Source organism: Dicentrarchus labrax, unplaced genomic scaffold (assembly GCF_905237075.1).
Source record: "Dicentrarchus labrax unplaced genomic scaffold, dlabrax2021, whole genome shotgun sequence".
NCBI classification, from domain to species: domain Eukaryota; kingdom Metazoa; phylum Chordata; class Actinopteri; family Moronidae; genus Dicentrarchus; species Dicentrarchus labrax.
Genome location: NW_026136716.1, coordinates 9,880,413 through 9,898,360, shown reverse-complemented (window position 1 = coordinate 9,898,360; position 17,948 = coordinate 9,880,413). Strand labels below are relative to the sequence as shown.

At 40.3% G+C, this 17,948-nt stretch overlaps 1 protein-coding gene across 1 annotated transcript; it reads left to right on the top strand.

Annotated features, from left to right (window-relative positions):
• The first annotated feature begins 13,188 nt into the window (after positions 1-13,188).
• On the top strand, positions 13,189-17,496 carry LOC127378828 (homeobox protein engrailed-1-B-like). The gene is made up of 2 exons (XM_051428110.1): positions 13,189-14,075; positions 16,733-17,496. The coding sequence occupies exons 1-2, from the start codon at positions 13,538-13,540 to the stop codon at positions 17,050-17,052; spliced, it is 858 nt and encodes a 285-aa protein (XP_051284070.1). The 5' UTR covers positions 13,189-13,537; the 3' UTR covers positions 17,053-17,496.
• The last annotated feature ends 452 nt before the right edge of the window (positions 17,497-17,948 follow it).

The following is a 17,948-nucleotide window of genomic DNA, read 5'->3' as shown; positions in this document are numbered from 1 at the left end:
TGCCAAAGATGACAAAGACTCCACGTTCTGAATGCATTAGTCAAGATGCAAAAAATGTAATGTAGCGCAGGCCACCTTGACCGAGTCGTGTTCAGTGTTTTGCAGAATAACCACACATGAACGTTACAAATGGATGTCTTGCGTTGTTATTGAGTCCGTTATATTTTGTTCTCATATATGCAAATAAATATTGTTTGACAAAAAGTTTGATTGGTGTGAAAATCTCTGGACCCAAGTGAGAGCGACGTGTTTGTGCGAGCAGTCGGTCCGTTCATATTTTGTTCCACAGGCTGCCTGTCTGAATGTGTTGCATTGCACTGTAGCCTACAGACTCTGGTTACAGAGCGGTGTCCCTGCACTGCAGCTCGCAGGTTCCAGGTGCCTCCCCGAATGTCCTTTGCTCCACTGTAGCTCGCAGACATTTGTAGTCAGTGAGTCTGGGCCGCCATTCTGCTCTCATTTGCTGTATTTATTTAAAAAGGTCACACTGAGGTCTTCGCATTCTAAGTCCGTCGTGCGCTCTTTATTCGAGTGCAGACTGTTAGAAAATCTGCAGGGCGAATTCTACTTGTTGCAAATGTCAGTCAACTTGTTTTGAAGCCAGAGCAGAAATGATGAGCTGATTAACTGTCTTGATAATAGATAATATTGCTGCTTTTTCTCTCAGGAACACACACAAAACAGCTGTTTACACACAACTGAATATCTTTGTGTTTTGGGCTGTTGGTCGGACAAATCCAGTAACTTGAAGATGTCACATTGGACTGTTTTTCCACTTGTTTTTTAAATTTCATAGCCTAAATAATAAAAAGATGAATCAATAATATAATCAACATATTTATGACTAAACACTATAATTGTTGGTTATTACATGGAGGCTCTTTATAAGACTAAATTTAACAATATGTAAAAAATGTTGACATGCATCTCTCAGCTATAACCATTACATCTGCAACTTAAATGCTTTTATTTTGAAGGACTGTGAGATGACTTAGTGGCAATAGAGAGCAGACGGTCACCAGAATGCTGCCTGGGTAAGTCATCATATAGTGACTTGCACGAGGTATGGCTAGGAAACATAAATAAGATGCCTTGCGCATCTCGTCGGATATAAATCTGGGTCGAGGCTGGTGGCGGGTGCCGCCGGCTCCTGTGTTTCACTTTTAATTAACTTGTATTGAGATTTGCAAATGCTTTAGCAGGCTCAAATATTGCTGTAAGCCTTCATTAAGATGATGGCTGTTTTGTGTGTGTTTGATTTTTTTTTTTCCTTTTTTTCTATTCCCATCCCATACCCCTCAGGAACACACACAAAACAGCTGTTTACACACCACTCCTGTCAATTTAAATGGAAATCATGGGAAACAAATATTAGCATGTCTGGTTAGATAAACCTCTATTAAGGTGTTGGCTTATTTTGCGGTGCTCTACAAACGAACTCTGTCCTCCTCAGATGGGATTGTGTTCATTCTTGAGCTGCTTGAAGGGGGAAAAAAAAACCAAAACAAAACAGATGTACAGTTGTCCCCACTGTTTTAGAATAAAAATGGTAGTTAATGCATCTGTATGGAAGAAGCCAATAATGTGTTAGCCTGGAATATGAACTCCTGATTAGTCTTAGATAGCATGGTTTTGGTTTGGTAGTTCTGGGCTTGTATTTATAAAACCCTCAGAAACTTGAGTGACAGTACATAATATAATTGGTTATAATGAGTTATATTATATATTATATATTAAGTTAGTAGTTTTAGCATGTTATTAGCATTTAATTTGATAGGAGGTTGCTCCACTTTTCCTTTTTCTGTGTGCAGCACGACAGCAAGACTAAAAGCTGGTAGTGACTCTGTTTTCAATCATCTTTAATGTTTCTTCCACTTGTCTGTGTGGTGCTAATTTCCCCTTTTCATGTGTTTTTTCCTAATGAATCTTATCTACCAGCAGCAGAATTCCCCCCATGCGACCGTTGGGATTTAGTTTTGTCTCCATAATATTGTTCATTTCACATGTTAATTTCACCGAAAAAAAGAACAATGAGAAATATGAAGGACCTACAGGGCCCTATTTTAATCGCGTAAGCACAACAATAAGTGCAAAGCGGTCGGGGTTGGGCATTTTCAAGTGCACTTTCTATCTAGGCAGATATGTGGTGCTGTGTATAATTTGTACAATTATGATAGAAATAGATAATTAATTTTACTGTATTTCCTACAATTTGTCACATCATACTGTAAAATGTGACACCTTTACACTGTTATGCATTTCAAGAATAAAACATGAAAACGCTACTGTTGCCAAAGAAGAAAGCTGGAAAGGAGGCAATGACACACGGGGACTAATGAGGCCCACTGAGCTGACATCTCCCCACATAAACAACAGAATACGGAGCTATAACCGACCGGTCTGATGTGTGTAGAGGTGTGTGTGGTCATTTTCAAGCAGCCTGGTGTCAGCCTGCGGGTGATTTAATGAAAGTAAACACAGTGGACGGCCGTGTGTAATGGCACCATGTTCATAAGGCAGACATGGTGGAAGGTAGAATAGACGCCTGAAAAAATATCACATAATAAAAGTTCAGATGCTCAAAGGAGAAACTCCTCACATGATAAAGAAGGAACAAATGACCCTCAGACTGATGAAGGTTTAGAGATGACCATGCTGCAACATTATTTAAAGATAACTGAAGTATTTTGTATTGTTACACTATAACCAGGCTTCATTCACTCGCCGGCTATTGGGATCATTGTTCAGGGATGTTTCGCAATGTGATGATGTCACCAGCGGAGGCCTTTTAAACTGTTTAAAGAACTAAGTGTGATGGCCTTGTAAAGGCTCTCAGCCTCCGCTGCAGACACATTTAGGATGAAAAGTGGAGCTGCTGACACCAACTGAGACATCAACAGCAGTACGTGTCACTGGCTGCCAGACGGATGCTCACGCACACACACATACACATATATATATAACAACACGATAGATGATAAGGCTGCTCCATCCCTGTAGTCTGGGTGACAGTGAGGGATTGCTGAGTGACAGACGGAGTAGTGAAATTCTCTGATGGATGAGATAAGTGGGACGAGGTCTCACATACACACACACAAACACACACACACCACACACACACACACACACACACACACACACACACACATATTGTGTTCAGGGGAATGCAGCTTGACAGGCAGCTGAGCAACAGGCATCGTATTGGAGTAATGACAGCGCGCGTTGCCAGGCACTCGGGCTGCTGAGCTCTGCCAGGTTTTATGTGTGTGTATTTTGCCTGTTGGACATGCCACCGTCCTGACTATGATTGTCTGATTAAACCTTTTGAATACAGAGTATAATGTAACACCACCCTGCTGCCCAAACACTGCCTCAGTTGATGTCAGCAAGTGTCTGATTTCCGAGTCCATGTAACAAAATTGCAGCCGACAAGCTCTGTGCACAGGCAGCCAATCATCGGGGCATTTTTAAAAACCTCTCCTCATTCTTTCACTCCGCTGATTTTCCTCCGTGCGATGATTGATCCATATTCATGCCTGAGATGCAAATGCCAGCCTGGCATGAGCAAAATATAAAGAGGGACATCTGAAGGGAACCCGCAGAGAGGCTGAAAGCCAAATCGGAGAGTTTTCACAACAACTGACACCTAAAAACCTTCTGTTTTTCATTTTCCTCTTTCAAGCTGCACGCAGCTGGGAGAGGAGATTAAATTAAAGATGTGACTGTGTACAGGAACAATGAGTGTCTGGTAGATTAGCTTTTATTTGATCATATCTATAAGGAACACAGTGAGTTTTTAGGGACTGTATCAACATTATTAGGTACAACACTGACTTACACACTAAAGTTAACTTGTGTACCATATTGAACGTGCATCATAGTCTTTCCCTAAACCTAAACAAGAAGTTTTTGTGCCTAAACCTAACCAAACTGTGAATGTTTCACAATGTTACCATGACGACAAAGGTCACATGACTGTAGATTTGACAGTTCACAGATACAGTACAAAGCTTATGGGGTGGTGAGGCAGGAAAGGCTCAAAACCCAGAAAAGGAGATTCAATGAGGCAAATAAATCCAAAAGGGTCAAGAAATCCAGAATCCAATAAAATAAACCAAAAGTCCTAAACCGAGGAACGTTTCAATGATCAAACTCCAATTATACATCCATAAGTTTTAGTATTAGTATTTAAATACTAAAAAGGAAATGGCTGTCTTAAATGTAAACCTTGACGTACTGCTCATTTTTACAGGTCCAGACAGCCAATTCAGTAGTTTATACGCCTCGAAGGTCTCCAAAGTGAATCTAAACAATACGCAGCAAACAACACAAACAAACTGAGACAGAGACACTGATACAGACCTTGCTTCAGTGGAATTTCTTCTCAGTATTACGATTCATATGCTTGATAATGATTCAGCCAAATGCTGACTCACTTCATCTGTCAGTCTGCACTTTGAAAATTACATATCTTTTGTGGTTTAATCGGCCAAACAAGGCAAAGAGAGGGGAAACAGAGAGACGAGAGTAACAGTGACGGGATGAAAAAGATCTTTCTTTTTTCACATAGAAATAAATAAAACAATACCAAATGAGGGAAACTACTGGCTGCCCTGGAGGTTTCCAATCAATGTTAACTTCATTTGGCAAATAACTCAATGTTGGGCTTTTGTAAAGACAATAAGCTTCTAGGTTCATGAACTTATCTTCTGTCAAATACTGCACACGACATTGCGAATACTTACACGTGAATGTGTATCCCTTCTAGTGACTGGCTTCCTGTACAGTATTTTCAGTGGCAGAGATTGTATCACTGTCTTCAGAGTCATTAAAATGCACTGAATTGTCACTGACATCCATAACGCCACCGCTCATTGTTGCTGCTGAAAGCTTGCAGGCTGCAGTCTGTTAGTAAAAGGTAATTATCACTGATTTAAAGCCGCTCTTTTAATCATTTTATATCATGCCACTGTGAGAGCCAGGCTGGGAATGCAACAATTTTAATAACCAGTTGACTGTTTCAAGTCATTTTCTATGTAAAACAAATGCCCAAAATCTCAAAATTTAATATTTGCTGGTTTTATGCATCTTCTATGATAATAAACTGAATATATTTGATTGTTGGTTGGGTAAAACAAGACATTTAAATACAAGTTTAAATAATATTAGACCCAACAACTAAGAAACAAATTAAGAAAATAGGCAGCAGATGAATTGATAATGAAAATAATCATTAGCTGCAGCCCTAATAACTAGTCTGTCTTAGCCAAAATAAGACAGATGATTTTATCGTATTTCATCCTGATGCAAGGCAAGAAATATTTTCTGTGAGTCAAACTTGTCCTTTTGACTGAATTAAAACTTGTATTGGTATTTGTATTGCAGCTCTATGATGATGTATTCTATATATAGATCCGCTTTTGTTAAAGCAATTAATAAACCTACTCCAATCATTTCAATTCATTTCTATGCAAAATGATCAAACAACTAAAATAGTGTTGCAGCTCTACATTGCTGTGCTTCTGAAAATGAATTCATTATAAAGGAAGAGTTTGACATTTTGGGAAATATGCTTATTTATTTTCTTGCCAAGAGTTAAAAGAGAAGATCTATGATACCACTCTCTTGTCTGAACACTAAATATGAGGCTAGAGCCAGGAAACGCTTAGCTTAGCTTAGCATACAAACCAGGAGCAGCTAGTTTTTCCCCGTCTGAAGCTGATAAACATTCAAAGCTCAGTCTTAACACGTTATATCTTGCTTGGTTAATCTGTACACAAACGACTGTTACCCGTCTTTGTGCTAAGCTAAGCTAATTGTCTCCCGGCGCCAGCTTCATATTTAGCATACAGATGAGAGTGGTGTCCATTTCTATCTTTTTGAGGCTATTTCATAGTCAGTTATAACAGTCAGAAATACAAGGTCTTACACACACACACACACACACACACACACACACACAGATGATTTGTAGGGAGGAAAATGGCATAACTGTCAGCAACACATCTCTGTCTTGTTCTTGGGGGCTGGGCCATAATGGGAGGCTAAAAGAGACTACGCAGAGATCAATGACACACACACACACACACACACACACACACACACACTCCTTCCCTTATACCGTCAACCATCATCCACCTCTCCCTCCTCCTGCCTTCTCCTCATCCCCATTATTTATGTCCTGCCTCCTCCCTTAGCTTGTCCTGACAGACAGGAGTTTTAGAGCCTTTAAAAATGGGTCTACCATCCACCTCATACATACGCTTATTTCTGCCATATTTTAACTTATTACTGAGGCTCGTTTTTTTTTTTTTGGTCTGGTCTTTTTGTTAATATGAAGCTGACAGCCTCGTGTGGAGCTGGAATGAAATTCGCATTACTTTTAATAAAGATGACAGACATTCATGTTCCTTTGCAGAACTTTTTCTTTGGCGCTATCAAGACTTTTAATTTATAAACTACTTTGATTAAAGACCAAAAAACTTCAAGATATTCCCATCTGCCTCCAATGTAGTTTATAGTTAGTATTAAAGGTACAGTGTGTAGGATTTAGTGGCAGCAAATGTTACACGCCTGGACCTTTAATTAGCAGATGTTAGCAACACTTTAAACTAAGATGGCGAATACAGTCAACCTTACCTGGTAAACATCTAAACGTCAGCAACGGTAGCATTTAGCTCACTGCTATGCCTAAATACAGCCTCACAGAGCTGTTAGCATAGCTGTCAACTGTTCTAATATTTGCATCCAGTGGCAGATTTGCTCGTGTTTTCAGGATATCACTGCAGACTCATTGCTTACAGGGTTAGGGCTCTCACTTGAAATGTTGTCGCGTAGAGATTACACGTTTCTTCTACCAGGAGTACACACACTTTAACAGACAACTCATACAGATTTACTCTTGCTTTATTATGATTTCCCTCCGATTACTCAAACTGTCTAAAATGGCTGTCAACTGTCTGCTTTCAAATCAGATAATGACTTATGCGAGATATCATTAATTTATCACCCTGTCTCTTAGGAGGGGTTTGTAATCCCGTGTCATGCAATCTGTCATTTCTGAATATAGGGGAGTAAAGGTTACGGAAATAAGTCATTGGAGCAGGCGGCTTTTATTGTAACAAAGCCAATGAGGACTATATCTTTCATCTCTCCTCTGGCTGATGACAGTGACAGGCCGAGGATGCCAGATGAGAGAGATGATCCTCAGAGAGTTGACTGAAAGGTTAGAGTGGCCCCAAGCAGCATGGCTGATGAAGACACACACACACACACTCACACAGATACCCCTTCAGTCACGCATACATTCGGTGCTGCTCTAGTATCCCATTAAATAGGACATGAAGAAAGACTCACATTACGCTTATTAGGAAGCAATGAGGGACAATATAATGGAAAATTACACAATAATTATGTATTTATGACATCAAAGGACACAAGTCAAGATTTTGGCTCCATGATTGCGTCCACAGAGGGAAGACATATACCGCAAATCTCTCATCTGCACACTTTCAGAGGACTCTAGGTCCCTATTACAAACTGTTGTGCTCCGTGACGTTAAAGTGCTTCAAGCTCAGCATGCTAACATATTCCCGACAACAATGCTTTGTGTTTAGCAGGTATAATGTTTTACTAAGTTCACATGTTAGCTGAGGTTGACGTTACAACTCATCCTGCGGGGGGCCCTGACTGTCCGTACCAAATACCACGGCGATCCATCCGGTGGTTTTTAAGATATTACAACAAAAGCAAAAATGTCAACCTCATGACGGTGCTAGAGGAAATGTCAGGGGATCACCAAAAACAGTGAGCTTCAACCTCCAGGGGCTACTGATGTCAAAATGTCAAAGCAAACCACCCAGTAGTTGTTTAGATATGTCAGTCCTGACCACAGGGGTCAAAAGAAAAATGCAAAAGGCCCTATCTACAGCCTGTCTTTGACTCCGTGGAAGATATCTAAAGGTAAAAACGACACATTTGAAGGTAACAAAAACATAACGATTCTTATTTTCTTGTGAGTAAACAGTAAAGAAAACATAGTTATGCATATTATATTCAATTTCTGCCATATTCTGTAAATAGAGGCCCTTAAATCTTGCACACTGGACCTTTAAAGCATCACCAAAGTTATTACACTTCATCCTGAGGTCGGGGACCATAAATGTCCGTACAATGCTTTTGACCATCCAAACAATGGTTGACAGTGCTGTCCCTACAGCCATGTCACTAGCATGGCTGAAAACACAACTCCATTTCTGCAGGAGCACAAAGCGAGACGGGTAATTTTGTTAACACAAAGTGTCCGCATCGATTTAATTTGCCAATTACTCAATGGGGCCCATTTATCATCACCTTAAGCTTTCACAAACTTCTCAGCAAGATGTAATGAGACTAAGGAGCAATCTGTCCCCGTCTTCTCATTAGGACTCTAAAGAGATCCCCCCAAAGCTTAATTATTTATCGGCATTAATATCCCTTCAATTATTAACGATAGGTGAGTGGGTGTGTGTGTGTGTGCGAAGGCCAAAGATCAGCCCTCCTTTACCTCAGCCTCCCTCCTGATTAATAGATGAGGGAGAGGAGCCCTTCATGTATTATTACTGCAGAGAGCCTGGACCTGGGAGAGAGACAGAGAGGCAGACAGACGGAAAGAGAGAGAGAGAGAGAGAGAGAGAGAGAGAGAGGAAACTCAGTGAATGATAACCATCGTTTAGTATGCAAACATGTCCTCTCTACATTGCTGGCATTTCAATATTTGAAGGGGGCTTGTATGGAAGAAAGTGGCAGGATTGAGAGTCTCTCCATTGAAAATTCCCCCCTCTGTTGGCGACAGCTCTTTAACATTTGTCTCACATCGCCACTAATCTGCTTAAATCTGACACCTGTGGCACAAAGTTGTGAGACGTCAAACTGTGAAAAAGTGGAAAACGGAAAGACTGGTTTTACAGCCTCACTGCAGCAGGTTAGAGGTCTAAGACAGGTCGAGATATTTTACAGTTTTTGTTATTTTTCAGCTGTTTTAACGAAAAATGGCTATATTTTTGGTTTTATTGTTTTTTATGGAGGAAGAGAAATGTTTTAAGTCATCCCATTCACTCTGTTTTTATGCCGTCTCCACTGATCAAAGCTTCTTTTTGTCGCCATCCTTAGTTAAAGTAAAATGTTCATCAAGTTGCTCCAGTGTCTCTTTTCCAGCTGCTTTACTCTGACATCTAGTGGACAAGCACAGTATTGCAAGGAATAATGCATTGCTTAAAAGAAACAATATGGTGTCATTATCCCAAAATAAACATTATGTAATGTATTTAGATGTTTGTATAGAACACAGTGCACACAGATGCATATGCCATATGTGAATGTATCTTATAAAACATTTATACCTTTAGGACAGATGGAAAAAACTTGATGATGTTAAATGCATTGTTCTCTTGTACATTTGCTTAATTAATTTCCCTACAAAACTTTTATATTTCCTTTACTTATTTTGGGGTAACTTATTACTGCACTGCAACTGTATTTCTACAGTATTATTTTTGTCTGTTTGAATTTATTTCTATTTTATATTTGTATTCTCAGATGTTTTTTATTGTGCATAAAATGTAAACTTTCTTCAGCTTATGTAAAACACTTTTTAATATCTTGAAAGAAACTCGCCATACCTCAACTAAATTAATATTTAATGTATACAAAATGTATTTATTTTATGTACAAGTAGGTTTTCAGGCTATAATTTTGTCTTTCTCTCTCTACAGGTAAAAAAAATACAGATTAAACAGACCTAATATTAATGCAAGAAGCAGCCTGGTTGGTTTATTACTCTGTATGGTGTGTTGGGTTTGAGACAAGTGCAAAGTGAAGCACAGGTCTTCAATGTACATGCCACTTACACATTAGAGTCACTAGATGTCGCCAAAGTACTTTCTATTGACTATCTGGCTTTCCAGATGTGGAGACCCACAGTGTTTTATGCCAAGAACATCCCATAAATATACTTTTTCTTCATTCTTCACCTAATTTCAATTTTGCCCAATTTAAGGAGGTTATTTGTTATCTTTGTTCTGAGGAAAGTTGAGAATTAAACGTCTGCTCAGTAAACTTATTTTTCTTTTTAGAATAATATTCTTAAATCATTGCCTGTTAATACACCTATAAGGAAGCTTAAACAGCCTCCTAAAATACGGACACTTTTTGCTGTAACACCAGTTGACAGACAATCTGATGAGATTTGCCATTTGAAATGAATGAGCGTGAATGAATACAGTTCAGTTCCTGTCTTCTTCCACTAGGTGGCAGCACCAGCATGCAGCTGAGCCACAATCAATGCAAAGCTCCACAACTTCCCTCTCAGTATCACACATTATTTTGTCATCTGAACCCTGAAACAATTTTAATCATCTGACAATGCGAAGAGGAGATTATTCTCAGCACAAACACACCACATTCACTTGAAGAGAAAACAAAAACAACGACACAGAGGAGCTTTCTTGGAGTGAACATGATTCAATTAGGTTTTGTGGCTATAAAAGTTTTGCCTTATTTTCACTGACACAAGATATTGTTGATTATGGATGCAGGTTTTTGGGTTGCGGGGAGAAAATATGACTCACTCTGATGGTTTATCCTCTTATATTTGAGGACTAAAGATTTGATTAAAGTAAATATTCTCTAACACAAATAATGATAAAGCTGTTATTTCAGTTTCAACATGTCTAACACTGAAAATAGACACAGCTAATTTTGAAATGTTTTGGTCAGTCTGACTCATACAGCAATCACCATCCTTTAGTACATTTTTGGACTAGTTTAGTTTTTCACAATAAAGGTCGCAGACATCTGTATGCTTTCATTGTCGCCCTGGTACTGGCTTTTGTAAGAAGGCCTATTATGTTTTATTTTTAAGACCAATCCAGATGCTTTTTTTCTTTATGATAAAAAAAGTAACTTTCAAAAATGTATGTGCTTGAAATATAAAACACACTATTTAGGAGAAACAAAGTACAGGAAGATAATAAGATGAATTAAAGATCACTGGATCACTGTGCTGCAGGAGTGTTTTGAACCCTTAAACTAGGCTACCTGTCAGTAGGCTATACCTAGGTCTGTAATATTGAACGGTTGCTCGACCAGAGAAGAAGAAGGCCAAAACAAGAACCAAATCTGAGGTGGATAAAAGAGAATAAATCAAATGTAGAATATAGTGCAGTTGTTTGTTCAGATGGTTTCCCTTCATTTGGCTCTGGGGCTACATTGTTCCATCTAATCCTCCACACAGGAAGGAAATAATCAAGTGAAAAAGATGATTTTCTTTTTCTGTATTATAGAAGCTGGTACACACACACACACACACACACACTGTCATGCCTTTACTTCAGACAGCTTTTCAACAAGAGTCTCATAGTGTGTGTGTGTGTGTGTGTGTGTGTGTGTGTGTGTGTGTGTGTGTGTGTGTGTGTGTGTGTGTGCCTGCCGCTGAAGCACCTCCAGTATATAGGCTACTCAATAAAACCGGGGCTGCGATCCGTCAGTGCATTTATCATCCTATTACGGCGACAAATCCGGCTCCCAATACATGAAAGGTAAAATGAATTACCAACGTTAAGCCGTCAATAAAGTCATTTCTGTAAATGGTGTCTCCGAGGGCCCCCGCTATTATTCAACAAGCTTTATCAGCACCTTGGAAATTACGTGGCTTGTAGCGCGGGCCCCTGCCTCACTTTGATTAAGGGCCCTGCCAGGGACCGGTGACAGCGCTTTTGACTCGGGTTTTATTCAGCCCGCTCGCCGTGATGAACACCGGGCTGATCGGGCAGAATGAAGACTAATTAAAAGCTATAAATTATCTTTTGCAGCTCCTCTCAAGGAGCCTCTCTTTGCGGCGCCAGATAAGAGCAGACTGAGTGCTCATTTACCCACAATGGCGCTGCGGCTAAACAGCATATTGATACTGTCCTAATTGGAATTTAATTAAGTAGCCATGGCTTCCCCACTCCGGCCTGTGGGATAAAGATTTCACTGCGGCGGTGTTAAACATCAACACGTCCTCACTTTCATGCTGTTGCTATTATGATTATTAATATTATTATTTCAAATCGCCAATTAGAGCCCGGTGGCAATTTTATTCTCATTCTGGAGATTTTTTTTTTTTTGTTGCGCATTTATCGGGACACATTCCTGCTTTCTATGCCTCATTGTGTTTCTAAAAAAAAAAAAACCCTTCATTTTCCCCTCTCGTTTGCTGGATACGGATGCGAGTGTAAAGTGTTGTTTTGTGCTGCTGCCAAAAGCTGGGGTTGTCCAAAATGTGGATGTTTAAATCATTAATGTGGGCCCAAAGTGCGTCACGCAGGTGCTACAGATGCGGAAGAAAGGCCAGAAAATGCCAAAGAAAAACGCAAATGACGCTTAAAATGGCCAAACACACTTTTAAATAGGTGTTCAGCTTCAAGGATGACTGAGATTTGCGGATATAAGCTTAGAGTCTATTCTAGTTCCTGTTCTTTCTTTTAAAAAAATGGCCACGTTTTATTTAGGCTATATGAGACCTTAATTTTAGACATATTTAGGCTAATTATTTGTATTTTCTGTGTTAGCAGTCAAAAATAAAAAGGAAATAAGTCAAAAGCTGCAGAGAGATATTTCCACATTATACAGAAAGGTAAAACACACCATAAAAATGCATTAAAAAAAAAAGTAAAACACCTGTCTAGTAATGAGCCTGTAGGCAGCGAGTTAACTAAATTAAAATCCTCACTCACTTTAATTAACCTATTTAATTGTCTTATAAATGAATCTCCGTGCAGTAGAAGTAAATAATAGTCCATAAAACTCAGAATATGACTCGAGAGTGAGTCTTTAAATAAAAAATAACACACTTTACTCGGTCCTGTGTAACATTTATAACGGCGTACATCCCGCTGTTGTTTTTGTTTTGCTGTGTTCGTGTGTACGCACGTGCAACTCGCCAAAAGAAATAAATAAATATCGATCGAACTCCGCGCGGCTCCAAGTGCGCGCGCTCGCTTGCCCGCGGCGCATCCCGAGCCCCTAATTGGTCGACGTCAACAGTGACAGGGACGATCCCGGCTCCTGATTGGTCCGCTGCACGTGTGTACGCGCACACGTGCTTCCGGCTGGGTGTAAAGGGGAAAGAAGAAAAAAAAACACACGAAGAGGAGGAGGAGGGTGAGGAAGAGGGGGGGGGAGAGATAACGGTTTTAGGAGAGTTTAGGAAGAGCGGATACACAGATATTGTGCTGCACCGGGGAGAGGCACAGACACTGGCGATAACCTGGAGCTGCTCGCTATGCCCGCTCTCGGAAGGCTATTAGGAGACGACATGCCGCCGCTGTAGGTGATATTAAAATAAATAATAATAATAATAATAATAACAACACAGGTATTTATTCGTTTTATTCCCGCGAAACGGTTTGTTTTTACATGCTGTGCGACTAAATTGGATACCGAAAAGGGGGGCGGGAGTGCGAGCAACAAGTGGAGTTTTTTTGGCGTCGGAGAGGCCGAAATCTCGTCTCCAGCTATGGAAGAGCAAAAAGAGCCCAACAGCGGCCGGGACTCGACCGAGGAGGAGAGCATGTCCCTGTCGCCGAACCTCCCATCCCCTCCTATGATTTTACCCCACCAGGCGGCCCAGCAGGCCCACAGAACCACGAACTTTTTCATAGACAACATCCTCCGGCCGGACTTCGGCTGCAGGAAGGAGCCGAGCTACCGCGACCGGAGCCAGACGCCGGGCAGAGAAAACGTCAACCCGCTGGGAGCCAGGCCGCCGCACGCCGGCAGCCTCTGCCTGGACTCCAACTGCAGCAGCGACAGCACCTCGTCGTCCCCTTCCTCCTCCTCGTCGTCCACGTCCTCCTCGCCCTCGTCCAAGCAGAACTCGTCAAAACAGGGCGAACCGGCGAGCAACGGGACCGGCAGATACGCAGACAGCCCCTCGTCAATTATGGTTATGAGTGGCAGCAATGGAGGCTCTCCGCCCAGCACGAAGGAAAGCCAGCCGCTGTTGTGGCCCGCTTGGGTTTACTGTACACGGTACTCGGACCGGCCCTCATCTGGTAAGGCGCTAGTAGTCCCCGCTATCAGCCTGTCTGAGTGCTGGGGAACTTTCTCCGTCTTTCTCCACAGTACAAAAAAATATCATTCCCAAAGTTATTCATATGAGAGGGAGGTTAAAGTCGGCTTATTCCTATTAAATATTACATTTATTTTACTATAAATGCTTCCTTGTGTGGCTTTAAATCGACCAATCACAACAGAGGATTTTTTAAAATATAAATTAAATTAGATATTAACAAAATAAAAATGATTATGAATATGAAAATAAAGTGTACAAGGGAAACCAAATAGGTAATAACTTTCTATTACTCCTCTCTCTCTCTCTCTCTCTCTCTCTCTCACACACACGCACACACATATATATATATAAACATTAATTTATGGGCTACAGTTGTTACAGGGTGATAATAATAATAATAATAATAATGAATTTTCACATCACATTATGCGTACAGTACATGTAACGTTAGGCCTCCGTGTGTTATGTAAATGTATGTTTTGTTTTCGTTGACTGAGGAACAATCAGACTTTGTTTTTGACCTTTCTGGCATGTTCACAACAAAATACTGAGAGCTGATAATTATGGATCGTGTTTAGTTTGTCTAAAATGTGCAATGTATGAGGAACAGCATTACACGGCTCAAACATGGTACTATTTTATTAGATACAGTGATAGCATCGCAACAAAACTATCATTATTATGTATTGATCATCACACTCACCAGCCTTCAGTATAAAACACCAGACATTTCAAAATAAAAGAGAGAATAGGATATTATTGTTTGATTTTCTTTCTCCCTGTTGTACCCAAATATATTACAAATGCTTATTACCAGTGTTTAATGTTTTCTCGATTATTTACTGCAGTGTTTAGACTTTAAAAGCTATAATAAATAAAGGTAATGATGGAGTTGGCTCAGGAGCTCCTCCACTGTTGCGCCTTATTTAAAAAAACAAACCTACCAAAATCATGTTGTTTTTCTTTACTTTTTGTTGTTGCATTTATTCCCTCCAAACTCCTGCTGCATGGTTCAGTGAGTGTCAGCTGATGTTTGTGCACAGGATGCATTCAGTGTGTGCTCACACAGTTGGAGGGCTTAAAAGGATGCTTGTCATTTATACTGAAAGAAGACATAAATAATTATTTATAGCTATAGTATAACAGTTTTTAAAAAAAAACTACGAAGCACAAAATGAAGTCAGATTTCGAGCTTCCATGTTTGTGTTATTTTACATGTATTATAACCTCCTTGTTTACACCGAATAATGAGGCATTATAGACATTTATGTTGTCTGACAATGTGTTTTTGTGAGTCACTGATGGCGATTATGTACTTTTCATGAAGGTCAAACCGCCCCTCCTGTTACTTTTTCATTTCTTTTATTTTATGTCTTCCACGGCTATAGGGAGGATATTAACGTGCTCGCTTTCAGTCTCCCTTTAACTGTGTGCTATCGCTATTGTTAAGAATTAACAGTCATCTGATGTCAGTCGCGTCTGTCTGCACAATGCACGGACTGCCGCTCAGATACAGACAGATAACCCAAAGGACTCACTGCCGGTGTGGGGCTCTAACGTGTAGCTGTGTGACCGACTTATTACATTACATTTATGCTACTTGAGCTTTATATGATGCATGCACAGCGGCCAGATTAGTCCTCACGTCAACACAGCGCTGCAGCCATGTTTATATGATGAAGTAATCACGGGCCTGGATGGAGTCCATTAATTGTTCAACAGAATTTGGGTGTTTGTTTTTTTGTTGCAAAGATTATGTGCGATGGTGTGGAGCTGTGAGGGACTCTTGTCAAAAGCAACTTATGCCTATTGCATGTGCGCCGTGGCAGCGGGTTAGTGCTGCTGGCTTTGGCCAATAACAAGTCAGACTTTTACACAAAGGCCTGGATCTGTTCCTCCAAACATGTTTACATCCAACATGAGAACAGTGGGGACACATTTGTTCAGCTTTCTTTGATATGTCTCAACTATTTCCCTCCATAATAAACCTCCATTTAAAAAGAAAGTTGTTTAATTTTACAAGTAGGCCGGGTACAGACCTGATAGATACTGCATGTGGGAAAAAGCGTTGAAGTAAATCAGGAACACACAGTTAATATCAGTGGAATATTAATTATTAATAATGCGTTCATGCCAATAAGACCTCCGCAGTGTGGGACTATATTGCGTGGCGGAGGAAAAAGTCATTATATTACAATATATTTGAATATTATAGATTAAAAAAGAAAACACTGCCTATTTAAAATGACTTTTTATTGATCTGATATTGCATATTTACACACAAACAAGCCGCTTATGTGCAGTGTATGTGTGTGCTGGTAGTAAAGGTTACACTCAATAGTTGTGTGGCTTTGGTGCAACCTCCACGAGTCCACACTCAGTGCACATATTGCAGCCAACAGTCGAGCATATGTCGGTGAAATAATCAGGAGTGTGTCTGCATGGTGGTTTACACACAGGCTATCAGGACACTTGGGTGACCTACATGTGATCATATCGAGCAGACAATAAGGCGCAATCATCGCTCATCACACAGACGCTTAGTCGATACAAGCAAAGGAGGGTTGCATGGTAACATTGTGCTCGTGCTCCAGCCGTAGAATAAATATTTTATTTCCACTGTTGTTTCCACACCAGGCCCAAGGACACGGAAACTGAAAAAGAAGAAGAGCAGCAAGGAGGACAAGCGGCCCAGGACAGCGTTCACGGCCGAGCAGCTGCAGAGACTGAAAAACGAGTTCCAGGCCAACCGGTACATAACGGAGCAGCGGAGACAGTCTCTGGCCCAGGAACTCAACCTGAACGAGTCCCAAATCAAAATCTGGTTCCAGAATAAGAGGGCCAAGATTAAAAAGGCCACCGGCTACAAGAACGGCCTGGCCCTGCAGCTCATGGCTCAAGGACTGTACAACCATTCAACGACCACCGTGCAGGAGGACAAGGAGGAGAGTGAATGAGGGGCCCGGACAGGTTCCTGCTGAGGCCCCGCTACCTGACTCTGTTTGGAGATAATGAACAAAAAAAAAAAAAAAAAAAAACTGAACTGGAAGAAAGGGGGAAACGCTATTTAAAAACACAGATTTCTGTTTATGGTAACAGTATATGGACATAATTATATAAATGAACGATCGTTATTAAAGTTTATATAGCCACACAGTTATCATGTTGTATACAATATATTTAATTTCAGGCTCATCTCTCATCCGGATCCTTTCAGTCTGTTCAGTTTTTAGGATGTCGAATTGGCTCTATAGGTTTTTTGTGGTCCCTCCGTCCCCCCGTCCCCCCCTGTCCCCCCATAGTTGCGCCACATGTCCCTTCAACACATCAGTCCGCAGACTCAAACAAGCCAAAGATTTTAATATGTTCACATGTAGTCTGAAATAAAGAAAGAGAAGATGGACGGACTACATTTTCCTTTCTTTCATTCATCTCCACAGATAATATAAGAACAGTGTTTATGGGGATCATCAGTATACAGTTCATACAGAGTTTTTAATCCATGGAATTCATCTATAATTTCCTAATTGGAATTTACAAGGAAAAAATTATAATAATTATTTAATTATTATCCTGTAACCTAAACCACACAAGGAGCTTCAACTGGACTTCCCACCATCCTTATAAAATGCCTACATGGACCTAAAATAAGGATATAAAAGAACTGGGGCCATAAAATTCACGCAACAAATTTAAAGGAGCAAACCGTAAATTAATCATAACAGGCTTTTTTAATTCTCTCTGACTATATAATTACATACATGATTTTATTTTGTATTATTTTAGTAGTTGAGAGGTGGTTATGGGGCAGAGAAAGAAATATAAAAATATATAGCACACACACACACTCTCA